This window comes from Musca vetustissima, unplaced genomic scaffold (assembly GCF_032173495.1).
Source record: "Musca vetustissima isolate MV318-11 ecotype Yass unplaced genomic scaffold, APGP_CSIRO_Mvet_v1 utg11253, whole genome shotgun sequence".
Lineage (NCBI taxonomy): Eukaryota > Metazoa > Arthropoda > Insecta > Diptera > Muscidae > Musca > Musca vetustissima.
Window position 1 is genome coordinate 101,062 of NW_026873789.1, and position 25,986 is coordinate 127,047.

General features: G+C 35.5%; 1 protein-coding gene across 1 annotated transcript; it reads left to right on the top strand.

The window, feature by feature from the left end:
• Positions 1–8,635: 8,635 nt before the first annotated feature.
• On the top strand, positions 8,636–25,471 carry LOC133328103 (uncharacterized). The gene is made up of 5 exons (XM_061536652.1): positions 8,636–8,691; positions 8,760–8,906; positions 11,730–11,923; positions 12,035–12,134; positions 25,323–25,471. Exons 2-5 carry the CDS (start codon positions 8,894–8,896, stop codon positions 25,469–25,471), a joined length of 456 nt encoding a protein of 151 aa, XP_061392636.1. The 5' UTR covers positions 8,636–8,691; positions 8,760–8,893.
• Positions 25,472–25,986: the final 515 nt, after the last annotated feature.

Sequence of the window (25,986 nt, forward strand, 5' to 3'; positions counted from 1 at the left end):
GTTTCTCAACAAGTAAAAACGTCGTCGTAAAGTTTATATACCCAGATGTGTACACTCAAATAACCTAAAATCGATTGGGGCTGTTATACGGATGATATGCCATGAGAGAAAATGCTGCCAGAAGAAAATTACATATTAAAAAACAGATTGAATTGGAAAATTGGACTAGGATTTTGAACGTAGAAAAATTTAAGTCTACCATAATATGGGGTCTGCACCAACACATGAACAAATATTGATAATTTTTATACCCTCAGTCTTATATCTAATGAGGACATATACACTTTGATACTTAAGAATGTGCCTCATCGAAATATTGGTTTTAGACCCTACGTTGGAATCTCCGATTTGAACCAAAATTTGCACAACCTATTATCTCTGCCAAGCCTAGATCAATTCTCCTTCTGGCACCTCCAACATAAATGGTCAACATTTTCAATATATATATATATATATATATATATCCAATATTTATATATCCGACTGACACTTTTTTACTTGTTGGTACAATGATTTGACACCCACCTGAAATCCAAAATATAACCAAAAACGTACCCAAAACAAAACATAATGAGAGATACCCTTATATACGGTCAAATATTGATAATATTTGGTGGGAAGATTACTTTTAATGTTAAACATAAACCAGTGAGCGGAGCAGTATAGCCGGACGGGGCCGACCATATGATACCCTATACAACTTCCACGAAAATCTAATTTTCTTTGGTTCTATATTCTGAACATGGGCAATATTTCGCAATATTTTCACCCTCTTGACCGACTAGAGATCAATAACTATTACTAATATTCAGTACAGCCCTTCTAATTACTTGTCCAGATTCCCTTCACCATGGGTTGTGTGAGATTCCCTTATATAAAGTCCAATATTGATAACTTTTGGTAGGAAGATTATTTTTAATGTTAAACTTAAGGGAACCCCCCCATTCTCGATTTTATTTTTTCAAGATTTTCAATGGGCTGGTAAATCAATACCAATGCTTGTTAAGGTTTGTAACTTTGCACATATATAATTGAAGATTTAAAAGAGAAGAAAAATAATTTACAAAAAAATTTTGTTATTGTTTTGTTGTTGTTTTTTGTAATTAAAGAAAAGTCCTTATTTTTGATGGCGGGCATGATAACTCCTCACTGGAACATCGGAATCCGAAAATTCCAACGGTGTTAGAAAGAGTACATGTCTGACTCTCGTATGAACTAGGATTATTGACTTCGCTCTAAAATTAAGAAAATGATGGCCCTTTGAAAAAATATTTTTGAAAAATCGCGGATTTTTTACCAAAAACCAAGTTAAAAAATAAGGAAGATCTTCACCGATTGGCTTTATCCTAGTTCATACGAGAGCTTTACACTCCCAGAGAAACGTTGCAAAATTTGGAACCGATTGGATTATTAGTTTTTGAGTTATCGTGCCCGCCATTCGCAAAAAAATGTTTAGAGAAAAACGCGTTTAAAGTTTGAGAAGCCCTTCAGCCGTCACTTGATGCTGACACAATAAATCGGATATATCTTCAAGAGTTCTTGAGATTTTCACTTGAAATTTTGTAAAGACATTCTTTAATTAGTGTAGATTCGAATTATATCAACAAAAATTTTGACCCCGAGAATGGGGGGGGTCCCCTTAAACCAGTGAGCGGAGCAGTATAGCCGGACGGGGCCGACCATATGATACCCTACACAACTTCCACGAAATTCTAATTTTCTTTGGTTCTATAATCTGCATGGGCAATATTTCGCAATATTTTCACCCTCTTGACCGACTAGATGTCAACAAATATTACTATTTTCTATTTTCAGTACAGTCCTTATAATTACTTGTCTAGATTCCCTTCACCATGGTTTATGTTGTGATGTTCGGTTTATGATTGTGGTCTATAGATCGACTCGACAAAAAACACAAAAAATTTAGTTCTCGGTCGACTTCATCTCAAAATTATTATCTGATCATCGCCGAAAATTATAGGCGTTGTCCTTGACCATAACAGGAACCTCATTGAAAATTTCAAAGTGATTAACGCTGCATTTTCCCCCTCTAGTGTGGTAATGGGTTAATAAATAATATCTGAATAAATAAACACCTGCAAATATTTATGTGTAACTCCCACATCCGAGTACTTACGACAATATAATTTGTATCAATTAAAAGGTCAAGCACTCCTCTTTTATATATTATCAATTTCTCGGGTCTATGTCCTTCAGGAGTAGATATATACGCCATAGAATACAAATTTTGTTATTTTTCTCAGAAAAGTCAAGATCCAGTTTACCCTCTAAATATTTACCCATCTTTATCAATATTCTTTGGCCCAATCCCCTTCTCCGTGTAAAATTTTCCGATGTTCGGCCATAATTTGCGGACTCTTGAGCGGCCAGAAAAATCGATAAAAAGTAAGTATTTGGTCCATTTCAACCCCTAAATATTAACCGGTATTTACGAAAAACAATAAGGGTTCTTCATTGGCAGAACCCATCCTACAAGCAAAATTTCGTGAAGATTGGTCCATAACTGTGGCATGTATCGTTTTTACAAATTGTAATGGACAGACGGATGGATGGACGGATGTATAGATCGACTCAGCTAGTCGAGATATGACGATCGGTATACTTAAAGATAGGTCTAGGACCAATATTTCGCGGCGTTACAAACTCTTGGGGTTGCACAAAACTACAATACCCTGACAACATCGTTGTGTAGGGTATAATTAATAATAATATTAAAAAAATGAGACCTTTATATGAGGGCTGTATAAAAACACGAACATATATAGACAATTTTTTGCAAATATATATCAAAGCATGGACCTATATTGGCAACCAAAGCCTTCAAAATACCGAAAATGGGGTGGTAACGGAATATTGAACATTTTGGCAGGAAGATTTAACACCCTAAAAGAATCTGAAAAATTAAATTACAGTCATTTCCATTGAAAACCGTGACCAAGCCCCCAGGTAGGAAGATTTACTACCAAAAGTACCAAATTACAGCCAATTTGGTGGACTAAAGTGTTCAAGCTCTTCAAAATACAGCATATTGGGGGTGTCCTAAGAAGTGAACCTATATTAATAATTCTTAGTAGAACGATTTTCAAAATACCAAATTATAGCTGATTACGTGGAAAAGCATGCCAATTAAGGGTGACCGTTGTATGAGAGCGATGTTAAACATTATATTAATATATATATATATATATATTAAGAAATACTTTAAGGGATCTCAGTGAATATTTCATTGCAAACGGAATGTCAAATTTTACGTTGTGGTTGAGGGGTATAATTAACATTTTTTAAAATCATATACCCTATTTGGTCTGATGTTCTTTATTGGCTTAACGGCTACTGTCTTTATAACAACATCCTTTTAGTTCATAGATGATCCCCAACTTCAACTTGAAAATAAGGACTTTCTAGTCTGAGTTGAACTCTTTTATTACAGCTGGATTTGTATTTTTAACGGCTTCATTCGGTTCGTCTATAAATATCTCATCTTCTGAGACCCCAGTCTAACGTCCTGATATTCACCTTATTTTCAAGGACAACAGATCAGCACTCCCTTGCATTTATCTCGTCTTTAACAACTTCTTGGTCTTGTCCCTGATCTCCCTGACCATTAACCATTAAGATAATCTGGTTTAATTTTCAAGACACCTTTCCTACAACTCAATAATAAATATTCTTATTGACCTTTACACAAAATTCCCTGGCCCAAAAACCTTCGACTATAAGATCTATTTAATTAGTTCATCGATAAAAAAAACATCCGTTTGCGTTTTCTTTCATTTTAAAGTCATATACCTATTTTGTTAACCCGTTGTTTATCATTCGAAACTTAGTTGTCTTCGGCATAATCGCGATTTGAACTACCACAAAATATGTCAAACTGACAAACCACCAAAAGCTGCATTTAGTATTTCAGAAATATATATGTTCTACATTTTTTACATTCTCCATATCATTTAGAATGATATTTCTACTTTGTTTTCCATTTGTGACTGAAATATTAATTTTAGAAAAAAATAAGGCATATTTTATTTCTCAGTACAAAATTCTGATTTCAATCTAGAAATAATTTTATAATGTCCCATAAAATCAAAACAAATGTGTCCTTATTGCATTGAATTACGAATAGCATGTGCCAAACAAAATTACCTCCATACATTGTAATACTATGAAGTACAATAGCATAATTAGCATTTAAATTGATTTGAAATTTTACAGTAAATTAAGTAGCTATTCTCATAGGAAAAATAATTCTCATTTCACAAAAAATCCAAATTACATTTCAATTGTTTATTTCGGCACGTTTTTGCGTTCTCTTTCATCGAACAGGCAATGCCATAGCGTAAACGCTGTGTAACAATAAACTTTGTTCAAATCATAAATATACAATCAGAAAATTCAAAACAAAAAAAAAATTGTTCGCATACAACAAATGTTAAGCATCCTGCAAATCTTTTTTCCCTTCAATTGTTAAATAGCCATAAAAAACAGACAACAAATATTTCATTCAGAAAACAAGACTAAACGAAAGGCAAAAAAAAAAAACAAGAAAATCAGATACTAATACTGAAATGCCGCAGAGTATTAGCATCAACAAATCCAAAGAACAAAACAAAAAAAGAACGATGTTGCACCAAACGCAGCATCCAAACCACAACAAGCCAAAACACCGAAAACGGTGTCAGAAAACTACTAACCAAAATTGTGCTCATTTCGAAATTGTTGCATTTGTTCGGATTTTTTGGCAATGTGCCAAACCATGCACCAAGCAGCCAGCTAAATAGCCAGCCAACCAACTGAACAACAAACCAACCAACCATCCAGCCATTTAGTCATCTAACGAACCGACTAAGTCAGCCAGCCAGGCAGCCAACCAGCCAGTCAACCAAGCATATATAGAAATCCTAGAATCATAGACCAAAGAGAAAGAACATGAGATTGACTTTTATTGAATTGCTTGAATGTTTTGCAGCAGCCCAGGAGGGGCAATATCCAACAGAGTTGCCAATTGGACGAAATTCGATCAAAGTTGGCAACCTAATTTTCATAACCATGAAATATTATTGTCCGTTCGACACTATAGCAAGAACATTTTATGTTGCCCTGATCAAGACAACTAGACGCTGTGTTTGAAAGGAATTGCAAAATGATCACTCAGGTTTAAATATTCGAATAGATCCTCCTGCAACCTTGAACCATGGACTTATTTAAAAAATGCGAATAAGTTCTGTACCCACTAAGAAACTGGAATGCCATCTCATTGAAAATATCATAAACCGAGCGGACTTATATTAATTTTTTTTGCTGAAGTTGAGCTAGAGGGCCATTTATGTGTCGAGAGATTTCGAAATGCTAAAAATGTTCTAAATGGGTCATTATATCAGAAAAGGAGTCTATATTGAAAATCTTCTGTGAATAAGTTATTGACCCACCAACAACACAATCAGTTTGGTTAGAAAATGTGTTCAGGGTCTTTTAATACATCAAAGGTGCGGAACTTTATTATACGTAAGTTTTTATTCTTAAAGAACCCACCATTTCAAATTACAGTAATTTCGTTTAGAAAATATATATCTTTATATTGGAGCTATATCAAAACAGGTCCATGTTTAAAAAAAGTTCTGTTTATAAATTTTTAGGTCATAAAGAACCTGAAATGGCAATTTGTAGCACCTTCGCTTGCCACACTTATAAAGTGGCAATACAAAAACTTGCACCTATATTGTTTCCTGCAAATAAGTTTTTTACCCACCAAGAACTCGAACTCCGAGTAAACAGATCTCCCATAAACAGCCACTTTGTTTGGAAAATGTCAAAACAGTCGATTAGGGTAAAAAAACAGCTAAAACCCTTAAAGTACCAAATATCGGCCAGTATGGGGACTATTACAAAACTTCTTGCGAAGATGTTTTGCACCCACCAAGAACATTAAATGTCAATTTGCTTGCTTGTTCAGTTTCAAGCTAAAATTAAACTTCTCCAGCTTTATTTAAATGCAGGTCACTGGAATAACTTGGTTAAAAGTGTTCCTGCTATCTTTCACAAAGTGTTGGCCATCACTGAATGCTCATTTTTAACTATCCGCCATCATCATTCCATTTCCAACACATCGAAATTCCAGGAGACCCCATATTCTTGATCATATTAAAATGCTATGTTGATTTAGCGACGTCCACCTGTCTGACCGTCTGTTGATTTTAAAATAAAGCTACAATATTTAAGATAGATATGATGTTTGGAAATATGATAAATCGGTCGAATTGGTAGGGAAGTCACAATATAATTGTACCCCCCAAATTTCGATATTTTAGGGAGTGTGTGTTCTGATTTTCACCAAATTATATGTAGCAGATTTTGCTGCCAAAATTTATCAATATAGACTTAAATGTCGGAGTAAGCCTATGTAGCCTCCAAAATTTTGGTAGTTTCTCTACCGAATTGCCTATTTTTGGTATATTAATTTTTATTGGGTGTCAAATCTACCGACCAAATATTTACAATGATTTAACACCCAATATTAAACTCTTGATTGATTATATTGATTATATGTTTGAATATCAAACTCCCGGTGGACGGTATATTTTTATATCAAGATTTTTTTTTGTTTCTCCATCATTTTGTGCATAAGAATCTGGCAACCCTTGTTGGAATATACAGCTTTAACCATTAAAACATCAAAAATAGGTGGGACCTCAATATGGGAATTATATGAAAACATGAATAAATTCTGAATACGTCAAGAACTCGGAATGCCGAATGGCAGCCACTTAGGTTGGGAATACGCCTAGCTATGAACCTTGATGGGAGCTATGTCAAACTATTAGGTTGGGTAAAAAGAAATCCGTTATTTTTATATGAACTGTATGACTTTATTAAACATTCTTCGGAATGCCCGATTTGAGCCAAATATGCACCTTTTTGTGTATGATTTGTTGTCATTGTAAAGATATTTTCATAATGCCTCTCTCATAGAAGTCCTGTTCTCTATTTGCAAAAAAAACGCTAGTAGTTGATTTCCACAATTCTCCCTAGATACCAATTTTTTTATCATTAAAGAAATTTTGCAATGCAAGAAAAATATGATAATCGCTTGGTGTCAAGTCCGGACTGTATGACGGATGCATTAAAACTTCCCAACCAAGCTCCCGATGTTTCTGGCGAGTCACTATAGATGTGTGTTAGCTAGCCTTGTCCTGGTGGAACACCTCTCCTGTTGGCCAATTCTGGCTGTTTCTGGTCAATTGTAAATGGTTTACAACAATTTTATGGTCGATTTTTAGCTCCTGGGCGATGTTACGACTGCTAACATGCCGCTCAACTTCAATAATTTCCCCGATTTTATCTAAATTTTCGACGACCGGCCTACTTGTGCGAGGTACATCTTTAACATCAAAAATTCCTTAACGGAATCTACGAAACCAAAATTGCACAAAATTGGCTGTTACAGTATCAGAACCATAAACACCATACACAATTTTAGCCGCTTGGCTTGCTTTTTGCCTTTGTCAAAATTATAAAATGTACCAATTCATCAATTTTAGTACTATATAGAAGTTTTCGTGCAATTATAGTATGAATTTTAAACAATATTCTTTCCCAACCGAATTCAATGTTAATTGTACTAATATCCGAACACTTTTTTTACTTTTCGTACACTTGTATTACAAATTTAGAAAAATAGCTTGGTACATTCACATATGGAGGGTATATGTGATTCTCACTAAAATTTTGAGATTTTTGACTTTCACCCAAAACTATGATTTGTAGTACTTTTCGTACTTATGTTTTGCCGTATATGGCATCACTGGCAGGCAAACAAACTGCCAAACTGCTGCTGCTAAATAATGCAAGCAATCTGATATGTTGACAAGAAACATGCTGCATGCAAAAAAAAGAACGACGGAAATTTGAAAATAAATGGCCACACATTGTTCTATGGAGACATAGAAATAGTTTTCCTAATGATAAATGACAGAATAATGCGGACGAAAAAACAAAGTGTTGAAATGGAATATTTTGTCAGAGAAATGAAATATACATTTGCAACATATTTTTTAGGTTGACAAAAATAATAACTACATTCCAAAAATTTTTGAATACTCCTGAAAAAAAATGGGCATATTGGATATTTAAAATGTTATATAGTCAAGTACCTCATAGATGACAAGTTTCCAAGATCCGTACAAGTTTTCACATTTCATTCGCTTAACATTGGATTTATAGAATTTGAATTTTTTTGGTGGAGATACTAGAAGGAATGCGCCAATATGTCCAATCTCCGAACATTATAAGGGCTTTGTAAATACATTAGGTTGTGAATAGTTTGCTTCAAATCAGTACCCTAAGCGTGGATTTTTTAAATAACATTTTTTCAAAGGACTATCACATCCCTAGGCGTGGATTTTTTTAAATAGAATTTTTTCAAAGGACTATCACATCCCTAGGCGTGGATTTCTTTTTAATAGATTTTTTTTTAAAGGACTATCACATCCCTAGGCGTGAATTTTTTTTAAATAGATTTTTTAAATCCAACTTTCCAAGTGTTTTTTTTTCAATCGAGCCTATCACACCTTTAAGTCACTTATTCAAATTCTGTTTTTTTTTCCCTTTTCATTACAGTTTTCAAACTGGAGAAAATATTAGCCGGTGTAGATTCAACGCCAGGAGTGTCAGAAGGTAAATTTTGAAATTTATAAAAAGTTAAATGGCATTTAAATTTAAATGTTTTCTTTTTTTATTTCCAGAATGGGGCTCTGGTTGGAAAGGTACAAATTTCATAGTGGAAATCGAAGAGACTGCATCTGCCTCACCCATCGACACAGACTATTTGAACAGTCGAGAAGATATTGTCAGTACAGAGACAGTGAATGCCACAAATATGATGACACAAGGTAAGCTGACAAAATCACTTTATTAAAAAAATATTTTGCAATTTTTTTTCTAATAACAAAAATTAAAATTAATTTCAAATATAAACTTTTTCACCAACTTCACCTAAAATTAATTGTCCCCCTCAAAAAGTTGTATTTACTTTGACAAAGTATTGTGCTTTAACATTTCAAATACATCGTATAACAAAAAAAAAAATGGTATAAGGGAACATGAGGCCTAATGTGAACCCATATATCAAACCTGAGCCTCTTCTCTGCGGACAATTCAATTTGTGTGACAGCAGCACCTCCCTGACCCCTCGTTTCCATAGTCCTTTTATTCATTCGTTCACTTCTGTTTGGATAAATTTTAATTTTATTCCATACAATGGCCCCGACAACCACATATGTAAAGTGTGTGGGTGTGTGTGTGAGAGGGAGAGTTCACATTTTAATTTTGGCAAAAATCATCCTCATCATCAATGTGAGCGGTGAAGCTATCAACAACCGCATCAAGGCTTTTTCCCCAACACACAAAAGAGGAGACCCCCAGTATTTTGTCAACTGAAAATGCCATTTCGTTAGTCTTTCCTTGCTACCTTCCAGGCAGTGGAGTAGGCGTTTCTGAAGTATAATAGAAGATTTAAAAAGGATATTTTTTTCTGAAACTATCGGGGCTCTAAGCGTGTTTTTTTAAATAGAAATTTTGCATAGGACCAACAAAGCTCTAGGCGTGGTTTTTTAAATAGAAATTTTGCATAGGACCAACACAGTTCTGGGTGTGGATTTTTTAAATAGGCATTTTCAAAGGACCAACACAGCTCTAGGCTGGGAATTTTTAAAATAGGCATTTTCAAAGGACCAACACAGCTCTAGGCGTGGATTTTTAAATAGAAATTTTCAAAGGACAAACATAGCTCTAGGCTGGGAATTTTTAAATTGAAATTTTCAAAGGACAATCAGTACCCATAGCCTGGATTTTTAAATAGAAGGACAATAAGTACCCTAAGCGTGGATTTTTAAATACAATTTTTTAAAGGACAATCAGTACACTAAGCATGGAATTTTAAATAGAAATTTTCAAAGGACTATCAGTACCATAAGCGTGGATTTTTTGAATGACTATCACAGTTCTTAGCTTGGATTTTTTAAATATTTTTAAAGGACTATCACAGCTTTCTTAGCGAAGATTTCTAATAAAGATGTTAAATGAGGAGTGGTTTTTTATAACATTTCCAAAGGACTGCCACATGAAATCTTTTAGGATATAAAAATATTGTGTTGGCCTTTTTTATGATGTCATACGACACTGCTCCACGGGCTTAACAGCGGAAACGGATGTATTTGCTTTCCTTACCAACGGTTCCTTTAAAGCTGTGATGGATTCAATTTGTAATATGGGTTGAATTTTGAACATTTTAACTACATTATGATCCCCATGAACGAACGCATTTCATTACATCTTCACGATGAAATTGAAAGGAGAGGCAAAACAGGAAAAACTGGGATCCCCAGCTGTATGATTAAATGCCGAGCAAACAATGAACAGCAGACGCGACTGTGTGTATGTTTACTTTCAACAAAAGATAAGAATTTGTTTATTTTAAATAACGTGTGATATGGTGGCAATCAGTGGATTTCATACCCAACAAAATAAGGCGCCAATTTTAAGGAGTGAAAAATTACACAAATGGGGATATTTACTTTTTCTTGTGTGATAAAGAAATGGTGAAATTTTTATTTCAAAAATCCACGCTTAGGGCACTGATAGTCCTTTGAAAAATTTTATTTCAAAAATCCACGCTTAGGGCACTGATAGTCCTTTGAAAAATTTTATTTCAAAAATCCACGCTTAGGGCACTGATAGTCCTTTGAAAAAAATTATTTCAAAAATCCACGCTTAGGGCACTGATAGTCCTTTGAAAAAAATTATTTTAAAAATCCACGCTTAGGGCACTGACAGTCCTTTGATTTTTTTTTTTTATTTACTTCAAAAATCCGCGCTTAGGGCACTGATAGTCCTTTGAAAAATTTTATTTCAAAAATCCACGCTTAGGGCACTGATAGTCCTTTGAAAAAATTTTATTTAAAAAATCCACGCTTAGGGCACTGATAGTCCTTTGAAAAAATTTTATTTAAAAAATCCACGCCTGGATCTGTGTTGGTCATTTGAAAAATTCTATTTAAAAAATCCACGCCTGGAGTTGTGTTGGTCCTTTGAAAAATTCTATTTAAAAATCCACGCCTGGAGGTCTAGAAATCCTTGAAAAAAATCTACGAAATCCTTGAAAAATTCTATTTAAAAAAATCCACGCCTGTAGGCCTGAAAATCCTTGAAAAATTCTATTTAAAAAATACACGCCTCATGTGTGTAAAAAATTACGTATTATCCTTTTGTTAGTTTTTAAGCCTAATAGAAATTCCGTTATTGGCAAACCAACATCAAACAAACAAAATCCTCAAATGATACCAAACACACGTCCTTGGGCCTCTCTATTTTTCTCTGTGTGTGCCTGAATGGAAAAGGAACTTTAAAAGTCAATTCCTTTGTGGAATAGCGATAAATCCAATCCTACATCAACAAAACCACAGCGCAACGCATTTTCATACTCGTTTTGTTTGATTTGAGTGTTGCGGCTATTTGTTTGATGCGGCGCTATGCGTCAGATCTATTTTTTCTATTTTGATGGATTGACTGACTTATTTTTTTTCCTAAATCCTTTGAATAAATATGTTCTTTAAAAATTATACACCGACAGGACAGAACAGAAAAATGATTGATATTTATTTGTAGATAAATATTTACCCAATTTATTGTTTTGTTTTTTCTTCTTCATTTTACAGGACCCAAAATCATAGTACGAACCGAAGAAGTGCTCATTGTTGGCTTGGTGCTGATGCTATGGGTCGGTGCCATTGTTCTATTCTTTAATCGTTGGGGTAAAATACGAATGTTGGAACCTTATCAACCGAAATTTCAACAACAACATCGAGCTTCCTGTCCATTATCGGATATTGACTCAATAGCACCACATCAGGTCAGTTTTGAAAAAGAAAATATTTATTTAAAAATTTTAATTGGCAAATTAAAATGATTTAACCTGTTGTTGTATTTTTTTAATTCCATTGCCTTTCTTCCTCTCTTCTAGCGCACATCGGTTTCTCGCATGTCAATGGGTTTTGTGAATAATGTAAAAAATATGCCATGTCAATTTAACGCTTATAATAATCCAACGATATACCCCAAAGGTAAGTTTTTGAAATGTCTGTCGTTTCATTGTTCATAATCCAAATTCAATCTCGTGCGGCAATCTTTGCGTTTAATTCGAAATGTAAACACTGGCGCATAAACGGCCAAATGGTTGGGCGCCACAAATCAGCTGCATATGGCGGTTTCATGACAATGAGCCGTTTTGACCATTGTGCAAATATCATGGGTTACGGGTTAGCATTTAGCCGGAAGGAAATCTGTGTTTAGTATTGTAATTGGGATGGTAGCCAAAGGAGCAACACACATTCCTATGGATAAATTTGGGGGGTAGTATGAAGATTTTGGGCTCTAGGCAAAAAATTTTACATATACAGTCACCCGAATAGTCGTGGATTTTTTTAGATATTTTTTCAAGGACCTTAAATATTCAAGCACCAGTACAAGGCGTGGATTTTTTAAAGAATATTTTTTCAAGGACCAATACATGGCGTGGATTTTTTAGAGAATATTCTTCAATACAAGGCGTGGATTTTTTAAAGAATATTTTTTCTAAAATTCCTACTCCATATTATCCTCATTCCTGGATTGCTGCCCTCTATAAGAACTTCTTGTAAGTAATGTTTAGGATCCACTAAAAACTTAAATGATATTATAATTCATTTTACAAATGTGAATGACTTGGACGGAAATGTAATGCAATTTTTTTCCTAATGACCATAACAACACTTCCTTTTCTTCTCCAGAAGAGAAAGAAACTTCCAGGTGAATGAATACAAAATGTTGAAAATATGATTATAGCATTATTGCATGTTGTACAAACATTTCTGACAGCTGCTGTTAAGCTTCGCGAAATATAAATCCCTTGCATGGAGCTGAAAGGAAGCAAAACCCTTATAATTACTAACGCGATGATGATGACGGCGACAATGACAGGCATAATACTTTGCTTATAATGTTTCTAATTTAAATTCTTAGAAATTGTGCGACATAGATTACGTTTATGAGCGGAAATATAAGAACTTAAGACGTTATTGATTCCATGGAGCACACACTGCAGGAAGGGTTAATAAATTGCATTAAAGAAATTGACTTGGTGGAAAAATGCAAGCATGTATTTGATTTTCGTTTGCGATTGTGATTTCCTATAAGTAATGTTAAATTATTTTAATTATAAAATTAATTTATAAATAATTTCTAAAAATTATATTTTTAATACTACTTTAGATAGTGTGTTAGTTTTATCAATCCTTGTTTTTATTTCATGTGAAAAGGCTGCCACCTATCGTAGCCTAGAAACAGCACCTATTTGTATTTTATGAAGTGGTTAGGGTCCTTGATTATTTATTTTTCTCTGGGTGGCGCTATTTCTTGTATTATACTCATGTATTGATGCCAAGGTTGGTTTTTTAGAATGTCAGGAGGCTTCGAATGCATTTCATCTGAAGGAGGTTGTAAACATCTGTTTACTTACTCACATGTTTGGCTCTAGACAGAGCATTTGTTTCATAAGCCGAGTTTAAAAAATTTCCAGGCGCGTCGGCCTTGTGCACAGGTTTTCCAATTTGAAATACCATGTTTCGAAAAGTTGTCTTCCACTTGATCTTTTCATCGAATTCGTGGCCTTCCCCTTCTGCGTGAACCAAGAGTTGGTTCGCTTTAGTAGCAGTAGCTCGATAGCCCTGACTGTGTCGATATCCGAGAATATATGGTACAACTCATAGTTCATTCGACGGCGATATCCACCGTTAACGTAGATCGGTCATTAGATCTTTAGTAGAATCTTTCTCTTAAACACTTCCAAAAGCTGACTCAGCTACTTGCGCAAGTACCCATGCTTCAGATCTATACACGAGCACGGGTAGTATCAGCGTCTTGTATACTGTGAGTTTGGTCTAGCGAAAGGTGACCTTGTTTCTGAATTGCTTACTTAGCATCTGTTGGGCAACACTGTCCCTGTCTGTATCTCAAAATTGATGTAATTTGTTTTGTTTGTAGATGACTACTTCAAAGTTGTTGTATTCAAGTTCCACAGTTGACCTCCTGCACATTGATACCATCACCTTGGTCTTCTCGCCTTTTACTGCAAGTCCCACCTTGGCAGACTACTTCTCAATTCGATGTGTCGATGTCATCGGAGTAGGCTAGTTAAGTTATCATAGCCGTATTATTTTTTCAGGAATACCGAACATGGCTTTAAACACCTCTGAGTCGACGAATAGGTGGTATGTGTCGATGAGTTTTTCGTGGGTCTTCTCCAGGATCTGGCGCAGTATGAAAGTCAGATTTATGGTGGATTTTCCAGGTCTGAAGCCGCTTTGGTATGTCATTAGGCATTGACCATTGGCTTCAGTCGTTCACATAGTACGCTGGATAACATTTTATATGCGATGGGTAGGAGACTAATTCCTCTGTAGTTGGCATATATCGTCTTGTATTCTTTTTTTGTGCATGGGACACAGGGTGATGAGGTTCCAATCATTTGGCTTGCATTCCTCTAGCCAAATTGTACTATTCAGTTGGTACAAGCTCTAGATTAGCATCTGACCACCGGTCTTTAAAAGTTCGGCACCTTCTTTTTTATTATTCTTCAGCCGATCTCGTATTGGTTTTCGGGTATCTTCCTCTGTTTGCAAAGAAATTAGTATATATCTTCTATGCAGACTAGCACCTTCTTCAGATTGTGGGATTATTACCAAGAATGCTTCCTTCCTGTCGTTGAGGAATAATCTTCGTGGAGGCAGAGGTTAAATAATGCCACAAGAAAGAGTGTCATGACTTCTCCTCATTTCATCTTCGATGACGTAGGACGTAAGACAAAACATCTGACCTCTCCGTTAACCACAATTCCACAACGAAATTCGTGCTTCGTTTTTAATGACAACCAAAGCTGGAGAAGACTATAAAAATACATAATGTAAAGGAGGGGAAAGAAAACATATTGGGCTGGCAGCAGAACACTCGTAAAATTATATATTCTCCATTTAAGATTTATTTTTGAGGATAATTAAAACGTTTTACAATCGTAGCCACTTAATGGCAGCCTAAGTACCGACTCACTCACACACATTCACTCCTTACGGCAATAAACTTGTACTTAACATTAATTGACTTTAATTCATTGCCATTTTCCAGGCGATTGGCAATGATATGTGTTTTCTTCCTCTTCATTTTTTTCTTCAAAGTCATCTCAGCAGTAGCAGCAGCAGTAATCAGCTTGGAAGAAAATGAACAGTCATTTGATTACATTTAGCACTTGGATTCCATAGCGTTTAATTATTTTCCTGATAACAACTTTGAGTGGAAATGTGCTCAGATGCGAGTATGTGTGAGTGTGTGCGTGTGTATTTGTTTATGTATTAATATGTGTTTGTCATTAGCAAATGGCAGATCCATTTTATATCTCATCTTAATTATCATCAGAATTTTCTGCATCGAATTTTTTATCGTCCTTTTTTTTAAATGGATTTTAAAAATCTACTCGTATGACATGACAAGCATATTATCGCTAACCTTCTTTAGCGTTAAAGCGTGAAAACAATTAAATTTAATTTACCATTCAATTTGAAATGGCATTGAACGGAAAGGACAAAAAGAGTAGTAAAGTGTAGGAGGTCTTTCATGGATAAACTTGGATGGAATAAAAATTTGTTTTTGTTTTTCTATGTGAATAGGCACAGTGGTATGGATTAACATCAGTGATTATGAGAAAACAGAAATCTCCGGCCTAGTAATTTAGCTAAGGAGTCAGAACCACATACCTCAACTCCAGCCAAGTTTATTATATAATGTCATATTTTATGACCTGTAATCAGCTACTGTATTCAGACGAACAGTAGTTAATGCCCCAATTCTATTGAATTTTAATTAGGATGAAGCACGATTATTGAATAAATTAATAAAACAATCGACTATTTAAGGTGGTATGCTTGAAGGGGTTCAATATTAACTAGCTCTTTCATTTAGTTCCATAGTTCATTTTAGTTCAATAATTCATTGAAACACAACCATTAATTCGGTCTATGAACGACTAAAAGGAACTAGGCGAACGAGAGGAATAATAAACGACTGGATCAAACGGAACTAGATGAAAGAAAGAACCTGATCTAGTACCAATCGTTCCTTGTGGAGAATATTTCTTTTGAACGAGTTCGCTGCGGAACGATCAAATTCTACCGCTAACATTTTCTGATCAACTCCAAATGAAAAGAATCAGCACTTAAGAAGTCTTGCTACCACGTGATTATTTTTTTGATCGAATCCAGACGATTGCACTTCTAAAGGAATATGGTCTTTATCGTCTATCCATACTAGCATCTGCTTACAGTTGTGAAATCTTACCACTAATGTTTTCTTCCTAGCTGTCGAAAAATATCCATATTCAGTGCTCTTCGACCATGTATCGTCTACAACACCACTATGTTCTCAATGATCATTTCCGTTGGCTACTATCATGTTCCCTGCAAAAATCCACAAGTAGTGCATGATTACCAATACCTTCCACTGCCGTGGTGACAAGGTTGCATAAGAAGTATCCATTGCAACTTTCCTAGAACTATATGGATTAAAAGGAAGTGGGAGGAACTAGAAAATGAAAGACTGAATCAAAAGGAACAAGATGAATGAAGGTATCTGACCTAGTACCGATTGTTCCTTTTGAGGAATAGTTCATTTGAACTTTTAACTCCAGAATAGTTCATTTGAACTATTAACTCCAGAACAATCCAAATGTAATGCTTTGGTACACTTAGTTTATTTTGGACAAGGACAATTTTATGCACAACAGTATCCTAACAGATCAAAGAATTAGTGCTAATAATGAAGAAATGAAGATAATTCTGAACACACTTTAATCTACATAAGAATAGTAGATAATTCAGGACAGATGACTTCGTATAAGTAATATAGGCTGTGTAGAAGTCTAACGACCATCCATAGTTACAGCTTGATTTGTTAAAGGTAGTATTTTCGAGTATGATTATAACTGAAGTTACGAAAGGGCTCTTAAAATTAAAAACAAGTCTTTGTTATAACTGAGTTTTCTAAAGATTTGATTATATTCCAGTGTTGGTTGATGCGTTTAACATCTTCGCGTTATGCGCAGAAATCTTTACCCATGTGCATGATTGTACGATTATTAGGACGTTCGCAAGTAGGGCAATTAAGGGGTACTCATAATTATAAGATCTCCGTCTTTCGAACATCAAGCGCGTAGCCCTTCAGACACCAGTGGATCATTAAAATGAGGGGAAAATTAATTTTCTTATCGTCGGATGTTTCACAAATAGACTTCCCTAACATCATATCATAGGTAAAAGTCCTTCATATTAGGAAAGATTTACATCGAGAGACTGTGACTTGAGAGGCTGATGCTGTAAATGAATTCTTGGAACCTTCGCATTACAGCTGAGGAACGTTAGCAGCTTAGGCAAACAAGAATATATTTGGTTCAAAATTGTGCAACCGTGCAGAATATCTGTCTAGCATAGGAAACCAACAAATTCGTGGTAAGGTCTGTATTAAAGGAAAGAAGACAGTTTTTCTGTAGAAATCCGATTACTTTTATTGCACTCTTAATATGCATTACATATCAATAACTGAAGTAACAAATAAGCTTAGCCTCATTTAAAATGATTACTAAGAAAAATATGATAATCGCTTGGTGCCAAGTCCGGACTGTATGGTGGATGCATTAAAACTTCCCAACCAAGCTCCCGAAGTTGTCCTAGTGGAACTCGACACCTCTCATGTTGTTAATTCTGGCCGTTTGTTGTCAATTGCTATCTTCAAACGGTCCAGTTGGCCATATGGAAACAACTTATAATATATAATTCCCTTCCAGTCCCACCAAATGTATAGCAGAACCTTCCTGTCCGTTAGTCCTGGTTTGGCCACCGATTGTGGTGCTTCATCGCTCTTTGAACACGATCGTTTTCGTATAGGGTTATCGTATGTGATCAATTTCTCATCTCCAGTCACCATCCATTTACTAAATTGGTCTATCTCATTCCGTTTGACCAAGGCTTCGCAAATGGAAATTCGATCCATCCTATTTTTTTTTTCTGCTAATTGGTGTGGCATCCAAACATCGAACTTCTGTTTGAATCTAGCTTTGTGTAAATGGTTTAAAACAGTTTTATGGTCGATTTTTAGCTCTTAGGCCATGTTATTTAGTTGGAATCTACTCTAATTCTAGAATGTCCCTACAAAATTTCAAGTGAAAATCACAAGAACTCTTGAAGATATAGCCGATTTATAGTGTCAGCATCAAGTGACGGCAAGAGTGATTCTCGAACTTTAAAGACAACAGGTCTTCTGAAGATTGCTGATCAATAACTGAAATATTTTAGGTTGCGATTAATGAGCTTAGCCCCCTTTATATTGTATTAACAATTGATGGTCATTCAAAATACCTAAATATCCGTGGTGACTTCAATCCACTAAATTATTAAAGATATAATTAATCAAATTATTTCTGAACATCAAATTATTTCTGAAGTCGCATTTTTGTGTAGAATACACATATAGAGAATATATTTTAGGTACATGAACTGCAGAAGATTCATATTTTAGACCTAATTAGCCCTTTAATATATAAATAAACTCTATAGAAGGTATGTATGGTCTTATTATTAAAAATTGAAGACTTATAGGAGATATTATATAGATATGCACTCTGCTCTACTCTTGAAGATGTATCGTAAGCATAGCAGATTTCCTACACTGCAATATGACTGAAATCGCTATTTCTGCGGCAAAAAGTAAATTTTTCAACTATAAATTAAAAAATTAATTTACACATAAAGATCGATACGTTTTATAAAAATCCGAATAATGGGTTATATCGTTATATGGGGGCTACCCGAAAAAACTAGCCCAATATTCATAATATTTGGTAGGGAAAATACCAAATTATAGCCAAGTCGGTTGAAAAACGAACCCTACGTCCCTAAAATACCCAATATGCAGGGGGCGTGGTCCGCCCATTTTTTTCACATACATTTTCTTTACATTACAACACTCCACATTTGGTGAAGCTAGCTTGTCGGGACCTATTTTATGCAGCTAAAATCGCGACTTCAGCCATAGTGCTCTGTTTCAAAAAAACAATTTTTGTACCCTAAACACACAACCTTCTCGTTTTTAAAACTACTCCATAAAAACACTGTTATCCTGATTGACAAACCTCTACTCAACTCCATTTGTAGCAATAACGATTAAACACAGCCCCCTCTTCCTCTACATACTCCTCCTTTTAACATTAAAATCTTTGTTAGTGGCATCATGAAAATCTCAGCTACTCGAAAAAAATGAACAAGTCGAAATACAAATGAAAACACTACAACAACGATATCCAGAAGCAGCGGCAGCATAATGTTGTTGCTTTAACAATTACTGCCATTTTAACAGAGAGCAGCAGCACTCAAACTTTTGATGAGAAGAGAGCGCCATGCTATGATATTCACAACGAAAGAGTGGCAGCTACAAAACTAACTAAGCGTGTGAATAAAAAGTGTTACGAATGCTTTCACATAAAGTGAGTCGGCCGGTCATGAATAGTACATGCTGTATATGTATGTGTGTGTGTATGCGTGCGTGTGTGTATGTTGGGAAAAACATCCAACAGCCATGGCATATTATGCCACATCCGTTTCCGTTAACTTTTTAACATTAGACAGTGGCGGATGTGTTCAACAAAAAAAAAAAAAAATAATAATGGAATGTCGTGTGCGAGATTGCTGTTTGCACTTGGTGTGTTCTACTACAACACCAACAACATCAACGCAATAAACGTTTACCATCCCGGAACTATATGTGTTCCGTACGACTGGCTGACTGCAAGGCGTAGATGTGCGTAACCCCGTATTGCATGGCATTAAAAGTGTATCCTTGTTGAGATGCTTCAACAAATTTATATTGTTTTAACTTTTTTCAGAACACACACAGACACCGAGGCACTCTGAAAGTTCATGGCACTGATTATGCCCTACTCATCACTTCGAGGGGAGGTTACACCTACATATGTTTATGTTTATTTTTGTACAAAATATTCAACATTAAAGTGCTTTTGTTTTACTTCAAGGTAGTTCGTTTTCTGTGAAAAAAATCTTAGAAGTATAGTAAGTATGAATGACAGGATAAAATTTGATATTTATGGTATGGGCGAACCTAAAACATCTCCAAAATTGATTTGTGGCCTTTTTCCAACGAATTTTACATATCTACTTTAAATTAAGCTAAAATTAAAATTATCCAGCTAAATGTAAATTTTTACTTCATCGGATTAATAGTGCTCATGTTAGCCATCACTGAATGCTGTCATTTCGTTTGTAATACCTTAAAATATTTTCCGAAGATCCGCATATTCTTGATCCTGTCTGTTGAAATTCCGATAGAGCTCGCAATATATAAGATAAAGTTTAGAAATGTTGCACATAAATTGCTGATACTCCTAGGATATTTGGTATTGAAAATAATATATATGGGTCAAATTTTTAGGGTCACCATGCAACAGTACCTCAAAAATGTCTGAATTTTAAGGATTGTTAACTCATTTTCACCATATTAGACGTAGCAAACGGTGCTAACACAATCTGTCAATAGACTTCTCGATCTCAAAAACTTCTCAAGAATGCCTCATTTAAATTTCAAGTGAAAATCTTAACAAATCTTGAAGATGAAGCAGATTTATCAAACGCGTTTTGCTCGAAAAAGTGTTTTTACTAATGGCGGGCACTTTCACTCAAAAACTTTAATCCATTTGGTTCCAAAATTAACACGTTATTCTGGCAGTGTATGATAGATACCAAACAATGGCTCTGATTGGCTTTAACATGGCAAACCCCAGGCTTATCTTGGTCCCTCTTTCATCTCAATTGTGGATACTGACCTCCCCGCGGTGCCACCTGGGATAGCTGCTTTCATTATCCATTGAAATGGTGAGCTGATATGTTCCGCGAGTTCATCCATAAGAACTATAAAAAATGTGTTGAGGCGTCGGGTTAGTTGCCCACATTCGGAAAATTTTTCCACTTTCTGCACTTGGAATGTGCGCACGTCGTAGAGTACAGGCGCAGGCGCAAAACCGATATTATTGCCTTACAGGAATACACATCCGACAACGGCATGCGGTTGATTGACTTCGCGGCAGCAAAAACATGGTAGTTAGCAGCACCAGATTTAAGCATCTCGATATACACAAGGTCACCTGGATTTCTGCTGATCAATTGATCATGTTTTGATCAATTTCGTCCAATGATATTATTGTACAATACCAATGCGGCTTCAGACCTGGCAAATCCACCATTGACCAGATTTTCACTCTGCTCCAAATCCTGGAAAAGACTCACGACACATTCCACCTATTGTTCGACTATTAACCGCATTCGACAGCCCTATCCGTTCAGAAGCGTTTAAAGCCATGTCAACAACATGACAACTTTAACAGGCCCTTTAATACCGAACGAGGATTCAGACAAGGTGACAATTTGTCGTGTGATCTTTTTAACATCCTGCTAGAAAAGGTCATACGAGACGCAAATGTGAACAGAAATGGTACCAAAACAGGATATGTTGCTCGCCTACACCGACGACATCGTCATAATGGGTCGAACTTTACGAGTGGTAACAGCCACCTTTGAATGAATTGCCAAAATGGGACGAGAAGACCAAACTGATGGTATCAACGCGCAAGACGTCCTCTAGACTCGGACCAACTGTGGAACTTGAAAACGGCAGCTTCGAGGTAGTGAACGATTTTATATACATCGGTACCGCCACAAACAAAACTAATAACATCATCGCCAAACCACACTCACTCACTCATATCGAGCTGCAGCGACTGCGTTGTCTACGTCATGTTGCGAGAATGAATGAGGATGCCCCAGCACAAAAAAGCTAGCCAAGTGATGGTTCACGCAGATAGGCCGTGAATTCGGTGAAAAGATCAACTGGAAGACAATATTGTCGAACATAGACCGACGCGCCTGGAAATATTTTTCATGCTCGGCTTATGGAACAAATGTTCTGTCACAAACATGCTAAGAACAAAATTCACTTTTCCACCTGAGTGTTTGAACATTTTTATTCCGTAATCTCAGAGAATAAAACATACTGGATTAATTTACAAGGACATATAAAGGACCATCCGATTATGGGTTACACATAGTATTTATTAAGCATTCTGAGGGTTTTGTTACTCTATTTTCTTCGATTTGAAACGATAAACGGTTTTATTGCTCTAGCACCGGATCTAATTATCTATGTATGAAGACAATATTTTCCATGTGACAGTATGCACATAAGGTCAACTTCATACTTAAAACTGGTACAAGAATCGGGATTATTATTTGAAAAATCCGTTTCAAGCTTGTAGTGATTCGGATCTATTCGAAATAAATTAGTATGTATTCGTAGATAAACTGTTATAAGGTCTGGGCAAGGATCTGGTCAAAGTAGGAAAGGCCGATTATCGATTTTTTGTCTTTGATGACGTTATCTAAAAACTTAGAAGAAGGATATATAGCTTTGTCATCAGGAATTTTAAAGTTACCAGCAAAAAATTCATTACGCATAGCTAAATAATCAAAGGGTGGGCAAATACCCATTTGCGGGTATTTAATCTATTGAATCGCCAATACAACATCTTACACCCTACATCTGTTATCAAATAATATATACAATATTGAACCAAATCTTCCACAACCTATCTTTACCAACGCGAAGATCAGACCAAGTACAGGGTTGCCTATATTCGACGGACCCATCAGGCAACGCCATAACTTTTGACAGAGATGTCACATCGCTTAATGACATACCGCGTTTGAAGCGTCAGTCCAAGCAGATTTTTACCATGAACCAATACACGCCACGCGAGCGCTCTGAAATAGTTGAAATTTACATTCAACAGAAGAAGTTAATTGTGAAAACTCAACGTGCTTTTAAAACATTAAAAAATGTGAAAAGTGTGCCTTCTAAGAACATCATTAAGCGTTTATACGAACAATTTTCGACTGGTAAGGCTCTTTCTAATCCAAAGAGGCCATATAAAAGTCGACCAAGGCGATCGGCCGAGAATATCGCTGCCGTTCGAGTCAGTGTTGAGAGGTCCCCAAGAACATCCCAATAACGCCGTTCTCAGCAGTTGGGCATGGCTCGGTCCACTTTACAACGGATTATTCGCATTGATTTGCATTTGTCCCCGTACAAAATTCAATTGACGCAAAGAATGTTGCCTGCGGACAAGTCTCGTCGATTGGAATGGGCCCGTCGATCGAAATGGCCGAAGATGACGAGCAATTTTGGAACAAAGTTATCATGTCCGATGAAGCCCATTTCACATTCAATGGGACCGTAAATAAGCAAAATTGCCGTTTTTACGCCACTGAAAATCCTCAGGAGATTCAAGAAGTTAATGACGAAAAAGTCACAGTTTGGTGCGGCGTTAGTGCGAAAACGGCCATTGGGCCGTTTTTCTTCCAAAATGAAAATGGCCATGCTGTTACCATCAATCAGGAGCGTTATCGCAACATGATGACCAATTTTGTGATGCCAATTATTCGTCGATGGCGTATGAGGCGGTTCTGGTGATGAAAAGTGGTGATTTGGACTGGCCACCGCGTTCGCCCGATTTGACGCCGCCTGACTTCTTCTTGAGGGGATATTTGAAGTCGAAGGTTTACGTTAACAAGCCAAGGACCGTAGAAGAGCTCAAGGACAACATTCGTGAAGAAATAGCCGCTATTCCGGCCGAAATGTTGGCAAATGGAAATGGCGATGGAAAATGCAGCAAAAAGGGCACAATACGTCATCAACGCCAGAGGCGGCCATTTGAGAGATATTATATTCAAAAATTGATGTAAACAAATCTACTTGGAACAAATTAAATGATTAACATTGCCAACCGCCAAATTTTTATTTTTTTCTTTGATTTAAAAAAAAACATGGGTCCGTCGAATATGGGCAACCCTGTAGTCCACTCCTTCTGGTACCTCCCTCACAAAAGCTAATAATAAAATGTGTGTGTGTAATTCCGAGACCTCCGCAAACCATAGGCTGGGGGTATATATTTGTCGACAACTCCGACTGTTTTACATCGATATAGGAACTGGTATGGAAAATTTTGCAGCCTGCGTGACGTGGTTTGGAAGTTAATAAGTTTATAGCCAATATTTGGGCAAATACCCAAAAGGGTGTACCATATGGGTGCTACCGGAAAAAGAATGTTAGATGTTTTATTTACAATTCAATATAGTAGATATACAAATAAATACCCTCAAATTGGTATTTATTCGGTATTTACCCAATTTATCCAATTTAACGGGGTTTACCCATTGGGTATTTACACACTGCCCATATCTAGGAGTAGAGTAGTGTGGAAGGACTTATGGTCGTCCTGAATGACTGATGTTTGTTCTCTGCTGTTTATTGATATAAACTTTAACATTTATGCATATTAGATGTGATACAAAATGTTATCTCTTCGTTATTCACATCTTCTTTTTAAGACAATAGATAATATCCTCGCCACACTCCATGTGAATGTTTTTTGAAATGTTTACACACAACATATTTAAATCAGTTTTACAATGTATCCTTTTGTATCCAACTGACTTAATATAACAAAGACTATTTTATGTTGAAGAAGTAGAGGGAGAGTTTTTTTTATAGACTTTGATTTAACGACTGTTGAGGATATAAAATAAAGTGTGTTGAACATTTTTATTTTCTATAAAATATTGAAATATGTTTCCGGTTGTTTTTGCTGTTGTTGGTATTGCTATGATTATGTTTCGAGATGTCTATAAAGCAAATGCCAGCGGAAATGTTATATTCTTAGAATGATTTTGTGGCATGTTAAACATTTAAGACATTAAGTGGAGAAGGGAATATATGGGTAGGCGAAGAAAGGAAGAAGTTCGAAGAAAAAACATGTCTCAAATTGATTGAGGAAATTTTTCATAGATTGTATTAAATTTGGAATTTAAATATGAAAAACGTCTACTTAAGGTGTCAAATTCTAGAAATATTCACCTATTTGAGACAGATTTTCTTTAGATGCATTGGTATTGAAAAAAAATCACACCCAGCTATTCTGGTTACGTACACTACTGAATGGCTAGAGATGCTCTATCATCTAATTATGTTTTTTTTTTACTTAATATTTTTTTTAATTAATTTGAATATATTATATCTAATTAATATTTTCTCTCACCTATTCTCCATTACAGGTTACATAGCCCAGAGTCGACCACGTCAAAATTCGGTATTTGTGGGACCAAGTCCAAATCAATTTTTGATGCCAAGACCGCCTCGAAAAACACGTTCAGCAATGGATTTACATTCGATGATATTGGATGAGACGGCAGAGCAGGTGTAATGATGGTGGGGTAGAGAGCAGGAGTGGATTGCCTGCAAGAAATAATCCAAACAAATATATGAGTTTTTAAACGAATAATACTCGTATTCAACTATTCAATGATATTCCTTTATACCTAAATTAAATGTAATATATATTAACTATGCAGAACGGAAGGGATGCAAAAGAAATAAACATACAAACATAAAACAAAAAATAACTACTCTCACTTGTAAATGACCACCTAACATACAATATTTAGAATTAAGAAACATAAAATAAGAAACAGAAATAATATTTGTTATCAAATACAATACAATAATTCGGAAAAAAATAATGCATACAATGATTTTATTCGTACATTTTTATTTAGCTGCCATTTTTTGAAGAAGATTTTTTACAAATAATTGATTGCATTTTCATTCACCGAACGTATATTCTTTGCGGTCCACAATTATGAAATGAATATTATTGAATAGAAAAAAAAATCGATAATAGTAATTTCAGAATGGTCTTTTTTAATTTCTAGTGTATGT

Bases quoted from the DNA above. Each gene is read 5' to 3' on its own strand.
- LOC133328103 (XM_061536652.1), top strand. The intron at 11,924-12,034 runs GTCAGTTTTGAA...CCTCTCTTCTAG, and splicing joins ACTCAATAGCACCACATCAG to CGCACATCGGTTTCTCGCAT. The intron at 12,135-25,322 runs GTAAGTTTTTGA...TCTCCATTACAG, and splicing joins TCCAACGATATACCCCAAAG to GTTACATAGCCCAGAGTCGA.